At 44.5% G+C, this 21,244-nt stretch overlaps 1 protein-coding gene across 1 annotated transcript in view; it reads left to right on the top strand.

Annotated features, from left to right (window-relative positions):
* SERINC2 (serine incorporator 2) overlaps window positions 1–13,906 on the top strand; it is a 58,821-nt gene extending 44,915 nt beyond the window's left edge. Inside the window, exons 9-10 of the mRNA XM_033957228.1 lie at window positions 35–247; window positions 12,636–13,906. Coding sequence (XP_033813119.1) covers window positions 35–247; window positions 12,636–12,774 — 352 coding nt within the window. The 3' untranslated portion in view covers window positions 12,775–13,906. The remainder of the gene's footprint in view (window positions 1–34; window positions 248–12,635) is intronic.
* The last annotated feature ends 7,338 nt before the right edge of the window (window positions 13,907–21,244 follow it).

Consider the following 21,244-nt stretch of genomic DNA (forward strand, 5'->3'; position numbering starts at 1 on the left):
TGACTACTAATGTGACTTAACCTCTCTTCCCCAGTATTCGGTCCTCAAACAACACTCAGGTGAACAAACTGATGCAGACAGAAGAAAACCCAGCCATGCTTGGTGGCGGGGAGAGCAGCCGAGAGGATGGCGTTCATCGAGCCTATGACAATGAAGAGGACGGAGTGTCCTATAGCTATACGTTCTTCCATTTCTGCCTGCTACTCGCGTCCCTCTATATCATGATGACTCTTACACACTGGTACAAGTGAGTACGTTACACGGTTGGGCTTCTGCTGGCCAAAATGTTTCTTTCCCTTAAGTTGTTGCTGTTCTCTTTAACTATTTTTTAAAATATATTGAGCTCTTTTTAAGGCTGTCCTTTTGGAAGCGAGGTTTCAAGAGTTAATTTTCTGAGTGGCGCTGAATCAGTCGGGCATAGGTGTGAGATCTACTGTAATACTGCAATAAAACTCATACACAAAGGAAAAAAATATGATCATGTTACCCCTCTTCTTATCAAGTCGCATTGGCTACCTATTAATCATCGGATAACATTTAAAATAGCTTTCTTAGTTTACAAGGTATTATTGTTCAATACGCCATTATTCATATCTAGAATGATAACCCCTTATTGTACAACTCGACTCCTTCGATCTTCCCAGCAAGACTTATTATTGGTCCCTTCACTAAAAATTGTTGGAACTAGGAGAAATGATATGTTCTCTGTACTAGCTCCCCAACTGTGGAACACCCTTCCTCTTTTTATCAGAAAGGAAAAAGATCTTATTTCTTTTAAAAAATTATTGAAAACTTTTTTATTTAACGATGCTTTTAACGATTAATTTCCTTTCCTTTCTCCCTTTTTTATTTTTTTTTATTTTTTTTTATTTTATATATTGTCTTTCCCTTCCATTTGTTCTTTCCCTTTATTAAGAGAAATATTGTAACCCTTTCCTCCTGTTATGTCTTATGTTTTTGTTAATTGTTAGGTAAAGAGAAATTTTCTCTATTTTATTTAATTAATTAATAATTATTTGTGATTATGTTTCGGATGTTTTGTAATACTAATGTGATATTATGTTTTGTTTTCTTTTAACTTGTATTTTATTGTACATCGCCTAGAAAGCTTTATATAGGCGATTAATCAAAATAAAGATCAGATCAACAGCACTTATTAATGATTCCATCGTTAAAAATAATAAATACGCGCCGTCAGTATATTTTCTCAGTAACGGCTCCCCAAACTTGGAATTCTCTTCCCATCTATTTACGTGAAGAACTTAATCTAGAAAAATTTAAAATCAAACTGAAAACTTTTTTATTTAACGATGCATTTGTTATCTGATTTATAGTTATCTTTTTAATATCATCCAACTACATTTGTTTCTATTTCTCTTTTCTTCACATATTCAACTATTTTTATCCCATCCTTTCTGTGTTTTCCTTATTTGGTTCCCCACTTTACTCAATTACATTGTAACTTCTTCCCCTACCTTCCTTTTGTTTCCAGTTTGTTCAGTTATCGTCTAGTCTTGTGAGTTTTTAATTATTTTAAAATTATTTTATTTTGTAACTTTATTAATGTGTAAATCGCCTTGAATATTGAAAAGGCGATTAAACAAATAAATAATAAACTTGAAACTTGATAAACCTGAACTTGAACTTGAACTTGTTTGTAAGGAACAGACCTCATGGAGCCCTAGCGAAGCCCCAACTATAGAAATTGAAAAGTACGTAGGCTAGATTCATTAACCTGCTTTCCGTGCCCGATTGCATGCAGGCCGACAAATTCACTAAAGGCCTGAATGCAAATGGGGACAATCGTTGGCACACTCCCCCCCACCAACCGCACGGGATCGCTGTAGATGGTCTGCGCATGCGCTGGTGGTCCTTTTTGCCTGTTTTTTTTTTTTTTTTTTTCTTTTATAAACTATTTTTTTTAACTTCACGAGCCCGTGGTTTTAACCTGCTTTAAACCCGTGGGTTAAAACCACGCGCTCACACTGCGGGGAAGGGCAGGAGAGTCGGGGCAGAGAGCTGAGAGCAGGGCAGCCAGAGCAAGAGAATCGGGGCAGAGAGCAGGTTTTTAGCACAAACGACTGGTCCTCACCAGTTGCTAGTTTTATGATCGGCCAGCCAGTCGGATGCACGGGATCGGGATTGGATCAGAGGAGAGGCTAGCAAATCGGATCGGAGGGAAATCGGGTCGCAAAGGGCTCGCGAACCGATCGTTGCACGATCGGTTTGCTTAGGGAATCTAGCCCAGGGGTGGGCAACTCTGGTCCTCGAGGGCCAGAATCCAGTTGGGTTTTCAGGATTTCACCACTCTGAAGAAAACTTGCCCTTGGTGGGTTGCAAAGTTAAAAAAGATTAACCAAAGTGTGAAAGGGAGGAATGAACAAATCGGACTGCATAAAACCAAATCAAAACTTAACAGCCAGAGTAAAACTTGGCTGCATAAGAGAGACGTCAAAAGCTAGTCCCACCACTATTGAGAAACTAGGGGTGTGCAGGCCAATTTTTTTTCCCCGTCATTCATAGAATATTTTTCATTTTATTCTACTTTAAAAAAAAAAAAAAAATTGGGGGGCAAATGTTGGCAATAGTGCACCCCAGTAGCGTAGCCAGGCAGCTGATTTAGGGTGGGCTCGAGAGCAAAGTGGGTCAGTAAAAAAATTTCATCTCTGGCTCCGCCCCCTCCCAACTAAAGCAAATCCAAATTTTAATTTCTGTTCCCAGCACCCCGCAGGGTAAACGGCATACCTGTACTAGCAGGGATTCCCAAGCCCCCGCCAGCCAAGGACCTCCTCCCTACCGAAAGAATTGACTTGTAGGGGGGCCGCCGGTGCTGTCCTAGAGCCACAGCTTCCAGCCTCCTTGCACATATGCTAAGTTTTGTGCATGTGTGAAACAGCATGCGCGGCGGAGAGAATGGTCTGCAGCTAGGAACAGTGCCAGCAGCCGCCCGACATGTCAGTTCCTTCCGCAGAGAGGAGGTCTTTAGCTGGGAGAGCTTGAGAATACCCGCCAGCCACATTGAAAGAGAAATTTTGGGTGGGCTCCGGCCCACCCTTGGCTGCAACATGGTGCATATTATTCCTCATGTTTCCAATGAATGTTCAACCCTATCCAAACCACCTTTCCTTGGATTGGCAGGGAGGGGGGGGGATTGGTGTGGAGGAGAGAGGGGCACTCTACAGAACACATTGGGTGGTCACTCACAAGTGTTTATTGTCTCGCAGGGGGGTGGGTAGATTGTGCTGTTATGCTAGTATACGCAGATTTTGGGGATTGACCTAAGGGACTGGGTGTAACTTTCTGAATAGAGAATGACACAGGACAAATTTTTCCCCGTCCACACGGGAACTCATTTTCCCATCCCATCCTGGCAAGTTCTTTTCCTGTCCTTGCCCCATTCCTGCAAGCTCTGTCCTCATCTACACAAGCCTCAAACGCTTTTAAAATCATAAGTGTTCAAGGCAGATCTTACAGAAATGGGGGAGGGACAGGGACAACAACAAAACTCACGGGAACGGGACAGGGAAATTGAGTTCTTGCAGGGACTGGGAAAAATTTGGCCCCGTGACATTCTCTATTTCTGAGCCATGGATTAGAGAGGCTATTTTGTGTACTTTCTGATTTGTATGGTTTGATATGGAGACATATTTTGAGGGAAAAGCAAAAGAAACCACCCAAAAGAGAAGGTTTTTCTTTTCAAGGATGGCTCGTCAAACTATTCTGCTTATCTTCAGGCAAAGGTGTCGATAAATAATGGTGGCGATGGAGATTTGGTGATGAGATTGCTGGTGTTCTTGGAAGTGATTTTGCCACTGCTTTGGGGAGAAGAGGGCATTTTTGACTTTCCTGCTCTCTGCTGCCCTGAAATCCCAGCCCTGAAATAAAACATCTCCCTTGTGCAAAAACCCTGCTCTCTGCCACCCTGCTCTCCTGCCCTTCCCCGCAGTGCAAGCCCGTGGTTTTAACCTGCGGGTTAAAACCACGGGCTCGTGAAGTAAAAAAGTTTCAAGCTCTGTAAGCATGCGCAGACCCATCTACAGGCAAAGAAGATGGGCTGCGCATGCGTCAGGATCGCTCTTCAGTGATCCGTGTGGTCGGTTGGGGCCGTGACTCTGATCACCCCCATTTGCGTGAGGGCGCGTCGCGAATCGAGCGGCCAGCAACCTCACGGATCGGATCATATCCATGAGGTTAGTGAATCTAGCCCTTAGTCTTTTTCCTCCATTTAATTAAAGCATTGAATTAAGCTTTTTGAGGCAACTGTGGCTTGTAGACAACTGAAAAGTTTTCGTAGATTGAAGTAAATTTCTTATGTGATCACACGATGAGTATTTATGTTTTTCTGGTCACGCCATCTCAAAAAGGATATAGGGGAACTAGAAGAGTTTCAGAGAATGGCGACAATGACAAAAGATAATGAACAATGATGAATAGAGGTTAAATGGGGTTAAGGCCCTTCAGCTTAGTGACGTCGACTGGATTCATAAAATCATGAATGTGGTGGAACTGTGAACTGTCATCTGTCATCTAATCTGTCAACAACAACAAAAAAAGGACCTCTAAACAGCAGTCTGGAAATCAATTGTAGAAGTTTCTAAATCATACTTCACTTCGAATTCTCTTACGTTCTTTGGTCTTCTCTAAATTTGACTATTGTAACTCACTTTTAATTAGGGCTGCCAGATTTTCCTTTCGGAAAATCTGGAGCCCTAGCCCCGCCCCCAGGCCCGCCTAGTTATGCCTAGCCCCGCCCCCAAGTCTGCCCTAGTCCTCCCCCCCCCCCCCCCCCCCCCACTGCCTGCTTTTGTCGGGCAGAGAGAAAATCCTCACCTGCACGGACGCTACGTGATGATGCCACACGCACGCACGCGTGACATCATTGCGAGGCGGTCGTGTCTGTGCGGACTTCCTCCCTGCCTGACGCAGCTTTTCGAATCCCGGACAAAGTGCCGGACGTCTGGAAACCCTACTTTCAATCGGTCTTCCACAATATCAACTCCGTCGACTTCAGCTTGTGCAAAATACCGCTCTTCAGTTGTTTTACTGTTGATCCAAATATGATCATATTTCCCTTTTATTCAAATCAGAACATATGCTTCCAATTGCTTATAGAATTCCTTTTAAGTATATAACGTACTTTGTTTCTAGATCCGGTCGTCAGGTCTTCCCTTATTCCTGGCTAGTCATTTGATCTCATATTCACCTCAAATGGATCAAACACTGGCTGGCAGGCAGGAAACAGAGGGTTGGAGTAAAGGGCCATTACTCAGACTGGCAATGGGTTACGAGTGGAGTTCCACAGGGGTCGGTGCTGGGACCGCTCCTGTTCAATATATTTATTAACGACCTGGAGGCGGGAACAAAATGTGAGGTTATTAAATTTGCGGATGACACCAAACTCTGCAGCAGGGTTAGAACCGCGGAAGACTGCGAAGACCTGCAAAGGGACCTAACGAGGCTGGAAGAGTGGGCAAAAAAGTGGCAAATGAGCTTTAACATAGAGAAATGCAAGGTCATGCATGTAGGGAAAAAGAAACCGATGTTCAGCTACAAAATGGGAGGATCATTGCTAGGGGTAAGCAACCTTGAAAGAGACCTGGGGGTGATAGTGGACTCAACATTGAAAGCATCAGCACAGTGTGCGACAGCCTCAAAGAAAGCGAACAGAATGTTGGGTATCATTAAAAAGGGTATCACGACCAGGACGAAGGAAGTCATCATGTCGCTATATCGTGCAATGGTGCGCCCACATCTGGAGTACTGTGTCCAGTACTGGTCGCCGTACCTCAAGAAGGACATGGCAGTACTTGAGGGAGTCCAGAGAAGAGCGACAAAGCTGATAAAAGGTATGGAAAACTTCTCATACGCTGACAGGTTGGAAAAGCTGGGGCTATTCTCCCTGGAAAAGCAGAGACTTAGAGGAGACATGATAGAAACCTTCAAGATCCTGAAGGGCATAGAGAAGGTAGACAGGGAAAGATTCTTCAGACTGTGGGGAACCACAAGGGGGCACTCGGAGAAATTGAAAGGGGACAGGTTTAGAACAAACGCTAGGAAGTTCTTTTTTACCCAGAGGGTGGTGGACACATGGAATGCGCTTCCGGAGGATGTGATAGGCCAGAGCACGCTACAGGGGTTCAAGGAAGGTTTAGAAAGGTTCCTAAAGGATAAGGGGATTGAGGGGTACAGATAGAAGTAGAGGTAGGTTATAGGAATAGTCAGGGACCACTTCACAGGTCATAGGCCAGATGGGCCGCCGCGGGAGCGGACCGCTGGGCGCGATGGACCTCTGGTCTGACCCAGTGGAGGCAACTTCTTATGTTCTTATGTTAACACTTTTGCTGACTGTGTCGTCTTTCAGGCAGATATTTTTGGACATTCACCGGGATTCCAGTTTTTCGGGAATGGCCCCTGCCCTGTGGAATTCTCTTACTTTATATCTAAGGGCTGAAAAATCTTTAAAAATTTTAGGTCTCAAGTAAAGACTCGTTACTTTAAAATGGCATTTGAAACAAACCATTTTTTTTTTTCTTGCTAATACAGATATTTTCCCCTTTTCCGTTGCTTGTTTTCCTTTTTGTCCTTCCCTCTAATATATTGTAAATCTTTCCCTCCCTTTTTCTTATACAAATTATGCCTGTTTTGTTATGGTCAATTTACCCTGTTCTTGATTTTATAATTTTTATCCCTTTTTTTTTTTTTTTTTGTTTAACATTCTTGTTACTTTATTTGATATGCCACAATTATTAACTGTAACTAACATAGCGGGATGCAAAAAAGGTTCATTCAAGTTCTGGAGAAAAGCGCATCAAGTTTTATTAATTTGTTCATTCCTGGAAATCAAAATGAGAAACGGATCAGTTTTCTAAGATCTGCTGGGTACTCGTGGCCTGGACCGGCCACTGCTGGGCTCCGTGGACCTTGGAGTAACTCGGCACAGATTTACTCAAGAGATGACGAGAGGATGCTTCTTTTGTGCAGCTTGCGCTCGATTAATACACATTCTGAATGCTTCGGGAGCAGAGTTTTTGCTAACAGAAGAAAGCCTCTTTGCCAATCTCCCATGACCCATTGAGGCCCTCGTCCCCCCGATTGGTAACTGATCTCCCGCAATATATTTAATAATCTGCCTGAAAGAGTTTGACACCTACGAATGGCTGCTGTGAAAGCTAATCAGATTCTATCATTAGGCGCAATAACGCTGTCCCAGCTGTATGCTCCGTTCTCATGAAGCATTCTGATGGACCCGCTGACAGTTCCGAGCAGACTTTTTTTTTTTTTTTTTTGTTCTTGTTCCAATAGTGGTGTGAATGGGGTTTCCAAGGTAACAGCTGAAGATTGTGAACCAGAGAGGAGAGATGGTACACCGCATCCATAGGCTTCATCTTTCCGAGGCGAGGCAGTGTCCTCAACTGAACCCTATACAAGATGCTAGAAAGGAACGAGCATGCAGGATAAGTGCTTCATGCCCTTGCCCGTGTGTGTTGTGGTTTTATATTTTGAGTTTGTATTTAGGTTGAGAAATAGTATCGGGTAGGAATGGAGGTTTTTCTGATATAGATATTTTAGGGAAGAATCTACAGTTTCTTTGACGTGTTTCCATTGGAGGTACTACCAGTGTACGATGAGTTTGTGCTGTGCTGCCTGGAGCACAGAAGATGTTGTTCCGAACTCTACACTGGCCATCGGAGAGAGCGAAGGAAGGTGCTGACTCACCCTTTCAAATGTGATCTTAAGGCAACTTAAATATAGACCTTCCATCCTCCCTGTCGAAGAGACTTAAGCAAGTCAGCAAGGTCGCAGCAAGCCTTGTGCGTTACAATTTTCCAAAAGAACTGTGCAGGCAAAAAAAATGCGTGTGTTTGTTTTGTTTTTATTTCCTGTGTCATTTATGTAATTTTCATTTCAACCGGGGGCACTGTCGTCAATGAGGAGTCCTAATGATGGGTTGGGGGTAGGAATTAAATTTCAGACTTTTCTTGGCATTTTGGCTTAAAAGTAGAGAATGACATGGTGACAAAATTCATCACCGTCCCCGCGGATAACCGCGGGAAATAATCCCATGTCATTTTCTAGTGTCTATTTCAACCTCAGTCCTTCTACACCAGCATTCTTCAAAGCAAAGCTTGTGGGTCAGTGGTTGTGGCCATTCATACTCTGATTCTTATGTGAGCCAAGGATAATGAAGCCATTGTGACATCACTGATGTGATTGGCTCTTAGGCACTGGTGGAATCAGGCATTATGACATCACAATATCTGCTCTGGATACCAGAGACTGTCATTCTGTAGTGTCTGTTTCAACCTCGGTCCTTCGACACCAGCATTCTTCAAAGCAAAGCTTGCGGGTCAGTGGTTGTGGCCATTCATACTCTGATTCTTCCCTCTCTCCTTAAAGAATGACATGAAGATGGTTTCCCGCGGTTATCCGCGGGGACGGGAACGGTGATGAATTTTGTCACCGTGTCATTCTCTACTTAAAAGCATGGGCAATGGTGGTTTCAAACAAATGCGCCTCCCTAATTTCCAATAGCAAACACTGATTTGGGGCGACCTGAAAACTGCCCTCCCTTTCCATGAGGCATTTAGGTTTTTTTGGGTTGTTTTTTTTTTGCTTCTGTTCAATGCATCTTCCAAACTACACGTGGGGATTTGTGTGTGTGTGTGTGTGGGGGGGGGTCCTTCCAGCAAAAGCAGCTGGATAGTTGAGAGGTGGCACCTGAATTTTCTCTTGAAAGTTAGGCAAGAGTTCACAGGTTTAAAAACAAATAAACCCTCTGCAGAATCTCTCCTGAAATGAATGAGTTGAAAATGATCCTCCTGTAGGAAAGGGGGGGATAGGATGATTTGTGGAGGAGGGGAAGAGCTTAGGAAAGGGAAGGGGGAGAGCGACCATGTTCACACTTCAGAGTACAAAAAAAACCAACTTCCAGCTTTGCTCTAAAAGTCTTCCAGCCGCCCCCCCCCCCCCCCTCCACATTACAGAATAGAGTTTGTCTGAAGTCATCAGTGAATACTTAGCAACAGCCAGTCTGGGCAGACATGCAATGATTGCTCACACACATGTTCTGCCCCCTCTCCTTCCCTATTCATAACCCAGAGCCACCAACCTCCAAGCTGCTTTGTCTCTTCTGTTGCTGTCTGGAAGACAAAGCCCCCTCCCCCTCAAAAAAAAAAAATGCAAATTTTGTACCTTAGTGGTTATCCTGCTAATTGAAGAAATAAATTAGGGTTGCATACAATATGTCCACCCCTCCCACATCCACAAATAATTTCTGGGCTCAACTCACATCAAACATTTACCCCCTCTTTTACGAAACTGCGATAGCAATTTCTTAGCGCGGGGAGCCGCACTGAATGGTCTGCACTGCTCCCAATGCTCATAGGAAATCATTGAGCGGCTCCCTGAGCTAGAAACTGCTATCACAGTTTCGTAAAAGGAGGTAATCTGGCAGGGGTGGTTTGGTGAAGCATGGAAAACATTAGTTTCACTTGGAATTGTGTTATCTGCAATAATAAATCTTTTCACTTTTTGTGGTGGTACCAAATAACACCATTATAAAAATAGATAAGCTAAAATAATAAAAAAAAAAAAAATATAGAAAACAAGTTTGGTAAGCCTTTGAGAGCATATTGGAGGAAGATAAATATTTTAGTATAGTTTACTCCCCCCCAAAAAAACCCATCCCCCACTACTAAGACAGAACCACAAAGCCTGAAATGATCTTGGTGAAGAAGCACCATGTGGATTCCTTGAGGACTTTGACCCTTTTATTTTGACCATGTTAATCAGATTGCTCTACTACAATCAAGAGGCTACAGTGCGAACCAGGTATGGAGATACAGAATGGTTCAAGTTCAAAAAAGGTACAAGGCAAGGATGCATCCTCCTCTTTTTCTTTTCAACCTTTCTGCAGAAGTAATCATGAGGAAGCTGGAGTGTTGGAGTGAAAATAGACAGAAGAACCATCAGCAATCTGAGATACGTAGATGATACTACCCTGGTGGCAGAGAGTGAGAAGGACCTCAAGAAGTTGATCCTAAACTAAACTAAACTAAACCAAGTTTATGTACCGCATCATCTCCACGGATGTTGTGGAGCTCGGCACGGTTTACAAGAACTTAAAATATAGGAAGAGAAAGAAAAAAAAAGCTGAAAGATGAAAGCGAGAAGATGGGACTTTACCTGAACATCAAGAAGACCAAAATTATGACTACCACCACCAAAATCCACATAAAGATCAACAATGAAGAAATAGAAGTGGTTGACAGCTTCAGTTTCCGTGGTTAATCACAATAGTGGTTCGACAGCGGAGATCAAGCGTTGATTAGCACTGGAGTGTATAGCCTTGGTGAGCATGGACCAAATATGGAAGTGCAGGGATGTCTCAATTACCATCAAACAAAGACTGATCACTACCTATGTGTTTCCAATCACAACATATGGCTGTGAAAAATGGACACTCACGAAAGCAGATAGAAGAAAAATTGATGCTTTTGAGCTGTGGTGTTGGAGAAGACTTCTATGAATCCCATGGACAGCTAGGATCACCAACAAAGATGTTCTTAATCATAAAAAAACCCATAGTTGTCCCTGCAAGGCAAGATTACTTGACAGAAACTGACCTATTTTGTTCATGTGATGAGGGCGAATTCGCTAGAAAAGGAGGTGCTACTCGGAATGGTCAGTGGTAAAAGTAAACAGGAGAGACCAAAGGCCTGTTGGCTGGATACCATCAAGAATGACACGAGAATTAACATCAAGCAATTGATAGAAGTCATGGAAAACAGGGAAGCATGGTGAGGACTGGCCTACAGAGTATCCAAGGGTCAGAAACAACTGAATGGATAGTAGCAGTAGTATGGTTTATCTACAGTCAGTGATGTAGCGAGGATAGAAAGCACCTGGGGCGATGGTGCCTCAGCCCCTACCCACCCACCTCCACTATGCAAGCACCTTCCATCTTCACTCCCCCATACCTCTTACTGATCACCGGTGCGAGCAGCATCTCCAACCTGCTGTCTGCATCAGCCTCTGTTCTTCTGACATCACTTCCTGGTACCACAACCAGGAAGTGATGACAGAGGGAGAGCAGCAGCTCCCGTTGGCGAAGAGTTAGAAGTATGAGGGGTGGAGAGTAGAAGAGGTGCCAGCGCCCTCATAAATATGGTGCAAGGGGCGGTTCAAACACCCCCCCCCTCCTTACTATATGCCACTGTCTGCAGTTGGTGATAGGTGTGAACTTTCAAGACCATGTGGATCCCATTTCCACAGCCCCTAAAAACTTGTTGCTGCTGTGTTGGATGCAAAGGTGACATTTCCAGTGCTGATATTTGGGAGGAAAGGAATACAGTGTTCCCCTGATCGTTCGTGGTCGGCGGTTCGTGGTCCCGGTCATTCGCGGTATTTTCAGACCGCGAACCGCCGACAAGGAGAGGGCAGCGGGAGAGGCAGGAGAGAGCAGCCGGAGCACCGCGAGTGTAGGAAATCATTCGCGGTACACTCCGACTGCCTCTTCCTGCACGAAGTCGGGCCTTATCCAATCAGGAGCTGCTTTGACATCCGGCTCCTGATTGGATAAGGCCCGACTTCGTGCAGGAAGAGGCAGTCGGAGCGGACCACGAGTGGGTTCCTGCATTCGCAGCACTCCGGCTGCTCTCCTACTGCCCTCTCCCGCTGCCCCCTTCTGGCTCCCCCATGAAAAACCGTATTTGCGGTTTTTTTGAGATTCGCGGGGGTTCCTGGAATATCGGGGGAGTACTGTAGTCTCTTTCCGCTGAAGCTCTCTCACAGGCTGAGAGACTAGATTGTAGCTAGTGCAAAAATACAGCAGGATTCTTTGATCATATTAATCCCATTCTGAAGAATGTACAGTGGCTGCCTGTCAACTGCCGAACGTATTTTAAATTTGAATGCCTAGTGCAGACATGGGCAACTCCAGTCCTGTCCAATCGGGTTTTCGGGTTTTCAGGATTTCCCCAATGAATATGCATGAGATCTATTTGCATGCACTGCGTTCAATGCATATTCATTGGGGAAATCCTGAAAACCCGATTGGATTGAGGGCCGGAGTTGCCCATGTGTTGTGTCCTGTTTCAAGAGGGCCTCTTGGCCTGTAAAGGGCACCCACATCGGCCAGTGCCTTCAAAAACGGTGCCGGCTGCGTGTCAGTCTTGCACAGGCGCCAATAACACAATCGTGGCTACCAAAAACCTTAGGCGCCAGTAACGTAGGCCAGAGTTTTAAAGGCCTTCATTACTGGTGCCTAAGTCTGATGGAAAATTGCGCATAGCAGAGCTTAAGGTCATCTCTGCCCCCCAACCATGCCTACTTTGACCTTGGCTGCCATGCTTGGATGCGATTCTGGCACCTACCTTTTAACGACTTTATAATTGGTTTTTAACAGCATGGCCAATTACTGCGCTGATTAAAGCAATTACGTTACACGGCGGTATTAGATCACCTTGAGTTGCTTTTCAATTCTCTGCATATTTCTACGTCTTTGCCGAGGAAGCCAACAGAAGAACTTTCAAGAGTATTTGTAAATGCAATAAACCTTCCAAAAGGCCTCTTGAACCTGACCCCACAACCTTATTGCTGTCTTTTCTAATTAACCTCGTTCTGCTTTGTTATAGGCCTGATGCTAATTACCAGGCGATGAACAGTGCCTGGTCTGCAGTCTGGGTAAAGATCGTTTCCAGTTGGACAGGGCTTCTGCTATACCTCTGGACTCTGGTGGCCCCCATCATGCTCAAGAACAGAGACTTCAGCTAAAGCAGATGACGGGAGGTTCTGCTGCCTATCCTGCCTTATGAGTAGCTGTGCCAGTTGATCTTTGCTTGACCCACTGGTATGGTTATCACTTACTTAAGTGGTACAAGGGATGATTCCATGGACGTTCCTGCCACTGCTTGGCACTTCAGTAAATATAGTCTCAACCAGGCACCGGAGTAAACCCCTTAACCAATCGCACATTGGTGTCTTATTTTTATGTCCCTCCCTTAATTATGTCAGCAAACCTCTGGTAGCTATCATCCAATCAGGAACATTGGAGGTGGAGCTACAGTGTATGGTTACCTTATTGAGAACTGCTTTTTTGTCATTTCCTGGAAGCCAAATATGGTAATTGCATCTCTAATTGGCCTTTGCTGATTGCTGCTGTTCATGTTTTTAGTAGCAGCTTGTTTCTTCGGTTAAAATTTAGCCTTTTAGTGTTCAAAAAAGGAAAACGAACACCATTTGAAAGTATTTTTATAGGAATGAAGTTTATAGCTGTAGTAATAGTGTCTGTATATTTAACTTCCTATGTAAAGCCTTATTTTTCATTTCCATAATTCTTCTGTCTGTCTTTGCTCTTTACTTGTTTAGAAGGGACGTCACAGTTTGATATGTTGTCCTAAAGGTGCGACTGTGGAACCACAAATCCTGTATCCATTTAAATGTCCCCTTTCTGTGTGGTTTTATATTCTGGATTTTAAGCAGCTGGAGTCCTAATGAAATTTTGCCTTCTAGATCCCCCACAAGGAAGCTTTATACGCTTGATTTCACCATTAAACCAGGGGGTGAGGTATTCTGCAGAACTGGCCTTTTGTTCAGGGCTTTGATTCGGGCATTTAAATCTGTGGGAGTTTAATGTTTTTGCCTCCATGTGCCTTTGTTCATTGAACTCTAAGGGGCAAATTCTATAAACGGTGTCCTGATTGTAGCCAGCAGTAGGCATCCTACTGTTGTCTAACAAGCCAATCGAGACCCACATTAAAAAAAAAAAAAATACCCCGACGCAGGCTGCCTACATTGTAGGTGTCTTCGTGAGCCTAGGGAGACACGTAGGCGTGGGCTCGCCCGGAAATGGCCTTAGGCGATCTTAGGTGGCCCTAGGATTGCGATAGGCATCTGAAATGTAGGTTACAAATAGACGCGGCCACTGAGCTGATCGTGGCAAGGGAATCTCTCTGCCGCGATCAGTTTAATGGCCGTGGCAGGGAACCTGTCTGTCTCCCTGTCTGTGGGGGGGGAGGCCTACTCCCTCCTGCCTGAAGCCCCCCCCCACCACCACGAATGTCCATGGCAGGAGGGGGTGGGAGGTTTGGGGGTTCCGGCAGGAGGGAGTGGGCATCCATCCCGCTGGTCTACTTAGCGGGTGATACGGGTTTCCTGCTGCGGCCACTGAGCTGATTGCGGCAGGGAGATTCCCTTGCCACGATCAGGTCAGCGGCAACGCGGATTCTCTAAGCGGCGCCTGTGATATGGATGCCAGTTAGAGAATCGTAGTGGTTAGGCCCAGACGCGATTTTATATAGGACGCCCGTGTGTGATTCTCAAAAGCCGCTTAGGTGGCTTCTGAGACGGGGGTGTCCTATACAGAATCCGGACCTAAGGGTGTAACAGAACTGTACTGCCTTGAACTTTTAGAGAGCCTGGAGGCCACATATTGCTGCTAGACCATCCACCCTAGGGGTTACTGCATGCCAATATTTTCAGCATCCTGTCCTGTAGGGAGGACTTTGATTCTTCCACCATTGTTTTTGAAGTGTTCTTTTCAGTGTATTCAATCTGCATGCATTCAGGATCATTTAAAACCAATGTAGTAACTTAACTTGCAGAACAGATCTGTAGCAGCCCAGAATAAACACACACATCTATCTGATTTTCCCAATGAGAATCCAGGTGGATGTCCCTAAGTGCCTTTTAGTCTGCTGTGAAGCTGTGGCAGTGAGATCCCACCATTCCCAGCTACATCTGGATATGCAGAATTCATTCAGGGACTAGAAGTGCCTGTCGCGTTATTAAAAGCAGAATATGTTAAAAACATTGTCCAGATGCAGTACATTTGAAGGGGCACAGGGGTTTCCCAAAAGATTTAATAATGCAGTGCCCAGAGTGTTAAAATAAAGCAATCTGGATTTTATTTTAATCCGATTTGGTTAAAGGCTCTCATAAGTTTATTTTTTGTGCTTGATTTTAGCATGGGTACCTGGTGGCCTGCGACTGTATTTGTGTGAATGACTACCCTTGTTGCTTCTTCATCTTGGATTGAGATTTTTCAGTCACTCAAAAGCTGTGTTCAATTTTTTAATGTTTTTTTTTTTTTAATGCACCTGGTAATGTTTTTGCAAATAACCTTTGAATAAATGTGATGTTAAAACCGTATACTGCCTGATGTGGTGTTGGCTATGATTTGGGGCCTAGTTACAGAGATCTAATCTAATCTAGATCTTGGATTTATATACCGTGTCTTCTCCTAAAAGAGGAGCTCGACTCGGTTAACAAAGATGTAAATAAATGCAAATTGTACTGAGAAGTAGACTATTAAAAAATCTATTAATACTTCTCTGAACTATTACCCAAGAACCATTGAAATAGCATCGTTTTCATAGATTTAAGAAAAATCGGGAGGGAAAGAAGGGTTCTGATGCAGGAAGGGATTTCATTCCAAATCTCTGTAAAAAATATATGAAAAGGGCCGGGAGGTGTTACCAACAGACTTTATTCCTTTTTTTTTCAAAATATGTTTTATTAAATTTCAATACAGAGAAAAAGAAATGCCACACAGAATAATACAAAAGTATACAACAGCAAGTAAACCCCACCAGACCCACACATTCATCCCCCTCCCCCCCACCCAACCTCAACAAGCAGTCATAAACCAAAACTACACTTCCCCCTCCATATTCGCGAATTCCGAATCTATGGATTCGCTTATTCGCGGTTTTAAAACAAAAAGCATTTTCATTTTTCAGGCTATTTTAAGTGCTGTAAGCCCCCCCCCTTAAGCGTTACCTGGTGGTCTAGCGGGTTTTCGGGGCAGGAGCGATCTTCCCACGCTCCGGCCCTGTGCAGATGGCTAACAGGAAATGACTCAAGAGACTACGGGAGCTCAAGGCAGCCATTTTCTGTGAGTGATCTGCACGGGGCAGGAGCGTGGCAAGATTGCTCCTGCCTGAAAACCCACTATACCACCAGGTAAGGCTTAAGGGGGGGGGGGGGGGGCTTTCAGGGCTTAAAATAGCCGGGGGAAGCGGGGGTTAGGGGCAGTACCGGCCCGAATATTATTCACGGTTTTTTAATATTCGCGGGCTGGCTCTGCCCCTAACCCCCACGAATACAGAGGGGGAAGTGTACAATCCAGCTCCAGTGTGACACAACTCAGAAAGATCATACATTTAACAGATGGCTTCGTGCCCTGGGAGTTAAAGTGGACCAGAATGGCTCCCACCGAGCAGACTTTATTCCTTTTAAAGATGGAAAAGAAAGTTTGTACGTCTGAAAAATTCTCGAGTCTGAAAGACCGTTGGGCATTCAAAGACAGAAGTACCAAGGGATGCAAATGAACCACATTTGACCTTGGCTAGATTTTTTCACAAAAGCCATTGTAGAGCAGGAAGTCACAGAAGATAGGTTTTTAACGTAAATAGAGCAGATATAACCGCGAAATCACAGAGCAGAGACAGGAACCTTATGGTGTAATAAGACCCATATTATATAAACAGCATCATAAGTCTCCCCCCTTCCCCCCCCAAAAAAAAAGGGCACCAGAATTGCATCTATGGAACATAGAAGCATGTTGGCAGATAAAGGCCAAATGGCCCATCTAGTCTGCCCATCCGCAGTAACCATTATCTCCTCCTCTCCCTATTGGCTAAGGCACTTAATATTTGCATCTCCTCTCTCTATTGGCTAAGGCTCTTTACACCTGCATTGTGAGGTCATAGAGCTTTATGGTTATAGAAACATGATGGCAGGTGATCGAGGCAGACAGCGTGCCAGACTTTAAGAATAAATGGGATACCCATGTGGGATCCCTACAAGGGTCAAGATAAGGAAATCGGGTCATTAGGGCATAGACAGGGGTGGGTAAGCAGAGTGGGCAGACTTGATGGGCAGGGGCCCTTTTCTACCGTCATCTTCTATGTTTCTATGGCAGATAAAGGACAAATGGTCCATCCAGTCTGCCCATCCACAGTAACCATTAGCTGTTTCTCTCTCCGAGAGATCCCACGTGCCTATCCCATGCCCTCATGAATTCAGACACAGTCTCTGTCTCCACCACCTCTTCTGGGAGGCGCTATACGACACCTGATGCCACTGTAGGCGTAACTAATGCCAGAAGTGGCGTTGGGTAGCCTAAAGCGTCTCCACAGGCATGATTCACATCGAAGGTAGGCACTGGAAACGTAGGCCTTGAACTCCCTGGCCTACGTTTCTGGTGCCTAACTTTCTCGAAGGTGTGAGTCTCTAAATGGCACCATCACGTGACTGGCACGCTTTTAACTGGCGCCGTTTATAGAGTCTGGGCCTTGGTGTCTAATCGCCTGCATTTCGTTAACAAATCCATTCCTATCTCTCCTTGGCACTAAAAATATGCTTGTACGTGTAACTCCTCAGCAACGGGGCAACTTAATTTCAGCAGTTGGAACCCAAGCACAGTACCGGGTAAAGCTTTGGATTCTTGCCCAGAAATAGCTAAGAAGAAAAAAAAAAAAAAAAATTAAATTGAATCAGGTTGGGCAGACTAGATGGACCATTCGGGTCTTTATCTGCCGTCATCTACTATGTTACTATGTTTAATTTTATGGGTTTGGTCAGGAGGTCGGACGATGTAGGAAGACTCCATGAATATGATTCAGTTGGCTGAGCATTGACAATTTATTAAACATGGTTTATTAATCAAGATGCTGCTTTTATTATACAAAAGTAATTTTAAACCAAAAAAACCCAAAATGAAAGAATGATAAGATCTACAGTAAAACTTTGGTTTGCGAGCATCATTCGTTCCAGAAGCATGCTTGCAATCCAAAACACTCGTATGTCAAGCATTGCCATGTCCTTTTTGAGGTACGGTGACCAGTACTGTACACAGGCTATGGTGCGCCCGCATCTGGAATACTGTGTACAGTACTGGTCACCGTACCTCAAAAAGGACATGGCAATGCTTGAGGGAGTCCAGAGAAGAGCAACTAAACTGATTAAGGGTATGGAAAACCTTACATACACTGACAGACTGAAAAAGCTGGGGCTGTTCTCCCTGGAGAAGCGGAGACTCAGAGGAGACATGATAGAGACCTTCAAGATCCTGAGGGTCATCGATAAGGTTGACAAAGACAGATTTTTCAATTTGAAAGAAACCACAAGAACAAGGGGTCACTCGATGAAATTGAAGGGGGACAGGTTTAAAACAAACGCAAGGAAGTTCTTTTTCACACAGAGGGTGGTGGACACATGGAACACCCTTCCGGAGGCCGTGATAAGAAATAGCACAGTACAGGGTTTCAAGGATGACCTGGATAGGTTCCTAGAGGACAAAGGGATTGAGGGGTACAGATAAGAGCAGTGGAAGGTTTAGAGATAAGTGTAGAGGTAGGCATAAAATTAGTCAGGGACCGCTGACCAGGCAATATGCCTGATGGGCCGCCGCGTGAGCGGACCGCTGGGCTGGATGGACCTCTGGTCTGCCCCGGCGGAGGCGACTACTTATGTACTTATGTCAAAACAAATTTCCCCATTAGAAATAATGGAAACTTCGACGATTCATTCCACAACCCCAAAACTTAATACAAAATACTATACAGACCAGTCACTACACTCCCGCAGCGCCAGAGAGAGACGAACCATCGGCTCAGTTGTGATGACGTGACAAGTGTATACCGTATGTACTCGTATCGCACGACTTTGCTCGTTTAGAACAGTCACTACACTCTTGCAGCATCGGAGAGAGAAGAACCATCGGCTCAAGTTGTGACGACGTGACGCACGTATACTGTACGGAACTCATATTTGCAAGACATCCCTCATTTATCAAGTTAAAATTTAATAAAATGTTTTGCTCATCTTGCAAAACACTCGCACACCAAGTTACTCGCAATCCAAGGTTTTACTGTATAACATGAAAAACTCTTCCAAGAGCATGAGGGTTGTAGATAAAATCAAAGGGTCCTCGGTTTTCACAACTCACTGAAGCCAGCCCTTTGTATAAGAGTTGTGCATTACAATTAGCCCAAACGTGTTCATTCACAAAGTGTAATAAATCAGCAGTCCCATCCTCTCGTGCAAAATTAATGTCTACATCTTGCAGTCACCAGAAAAGTCTATTAAGTGTGTTCATTATCTCCCAGCAAACGCACACATCCAATTTCTGTCGAGTATTGTAATAAGATCAAAGAATAATGTCCTTAATTAGGAAATATATGTATATCTAACCGGCTGGGTATTTCTTTCTCTCAATGAAGTCCTTCCCCCAGTCCAGTAAGTTCATTCAATACAGTAGTTACGTAGGGATGTTCAGTTTAACGGGTTGTGCAGTCAAGTTGCACAACCAGATTGTTGCCAGTAGAGGGAGTCCTCATCCTGTATCTTGCCATCCCCCAAAAAACTTATGGAATTTCTATATACAAGAGAAATGAGGTTTCCTATAGCAGCCTTATAGGATACACGGCAGATATAGGCAGGTTTCAACTAGTCCTTATGCTCTTTGACACCAGTTGTTCATTTTGATTATCGTAATATTTTTTTGGCCCCCACCGTTATGATGTCCTAGGTTTTGAAATGAACAGAGTAAACTCCTTTAGCAGAGCGGTAAAATAGCGCTTGAACTGAGAGTAAATATATATCTTAGAGTACTATAAAATATTGCACCCCATGTTTGTTTATTTAAAAACTTTATATACCACGTATGTTGCCAAAAGGATCCAAGCGGTTTACAGTACTTTAATACAAAATCATAGCGAAAAGAGCTCCATTCAGAATCGAAAAGGAAAGAACAGAAGAAAATGTTTTTGTTTTTTAATACATAATATTCCATAACAGTCAAAATAAAAAAAAAAAAGACCTAATTGATAAAATTTTATATGAGTTCAAGTTCAAATTTTGATAAACCAGCCAAGATAGTGTACCGCAAAGTAAAACGCTTGAGGAAGCCACGTCTGTTATTTATAGACTAGAGCAGTGGTCCTCAAATTGGTCTTCAAGCACAAGCATTAGGCAAGACTAGGCAGTTGACTAGGAAAGCAGCTTCTTTGGGGGAGGGGGGGGTGCAGCAAAGGGGTACAAGTTTAATATGTAATAAAAGTATGATATCCAATTATACTTCCTTAAGTGTTGCTTTTTTTACAAAACGGTTTCTAATAGGCAAATACCACTCTGGACACCTTGGAAGGCAAATTGAACGGACCACTGCCTTCACTGAGTATGTTGTGGAATAACCTTGATTAAGAAAGACTCTTTTGAAAATCGACACTTGGACATCCCGGCGATTAAGATGTCCAAATGCCAACTTATGATGGTTTTCTTGATGTCTTTATTTTTTGATTATGAGCCCCTTAAACATCTAATATAATAAAACGCTAGGCTGCGCATGCGCACTCCCTATGCGTGCGCCGGTTTTCCGTGAGCTGTAGCGACTCGCATGTAGGGGTGCGCATGCGCGCAAATTTCCCGAGGCAGCTGTTGGCTTAGCGGCGGGTTGGAGACAGCGTCGTTCCTCAGGTCCCCCTCCCCCCCTTCTCTCCCTCCCAACCCTGGCAGAGGCGCAGCTGACAAACGTACCCGGGGCCGAAGGACCAAGGCTTTAGCTGAGAGTTACGGGTATCTTGAACCAGCACTTCCGCTCCTCTTTCTCTGGCCATGAGGTGCAGGGATCAGATTAAATACATTACGGCAAGGCGAACAGGGCCATACCGAAGCTCCGACTTGAACTGCCAGTTGGCCGGCTCCCTTGCCGGAGTTATTTTTTCAGTTTAAAGGTGCCGCTGCAGCTCCTGTCACGAGCCGCATCTGCTTCAAAGAAGACTTCAAATGCAGGCAGGGATCATTAGAGGAGCCGCCGCGGCACCTTTAAACTGAAAAATAGCTCCAGCAAGGGAGTCAGCCAGATCACCACGGAAGCCACTCCCCCCCCCCTTCCGCCCTCTCTCTGTCTGCAAAAAAAACCCCTTACAACAACCCCAACAATCGCTGGCATGTAGGGGAAAAGGGGAGCTTGCAACAATAAAAACTCCCGATGCCCGCGACTGTGACCCCCCCCAAAGTAAACTCCCCTGGAGCAAGAGGGGAGAGGGAGATCATTCCCATCTGTCCGAAGAAGGAACCGGCAGATTAGAAGGTCAGCTGAGGGTAGGAGCAAGGGAATCAATCATGAGATGAGGGTGGAGGACAAGGAGGAGAATGATAGTTGGGTAGGGGCGGAAAGAGATGCATGATTGGGAGTTGGGGCCTGGATTGGTGAGCAGAAGAGAGACATGGGATAGCC

The sequence above is a fragment of the Geotrypetes seraphini genome, chromosome 8 (assembly GCF_902459505.1).
Source record: "Geotrypetes seraphini chromosome 8, aGeoSer1.1, whole genome shotgun sequence".
NCBI lineage: Eukaryota > Metazoa > Chordata > Amphibia > Gymnophiona > Dermophiidae > Geotrypetes > Geotrypetes seraphini.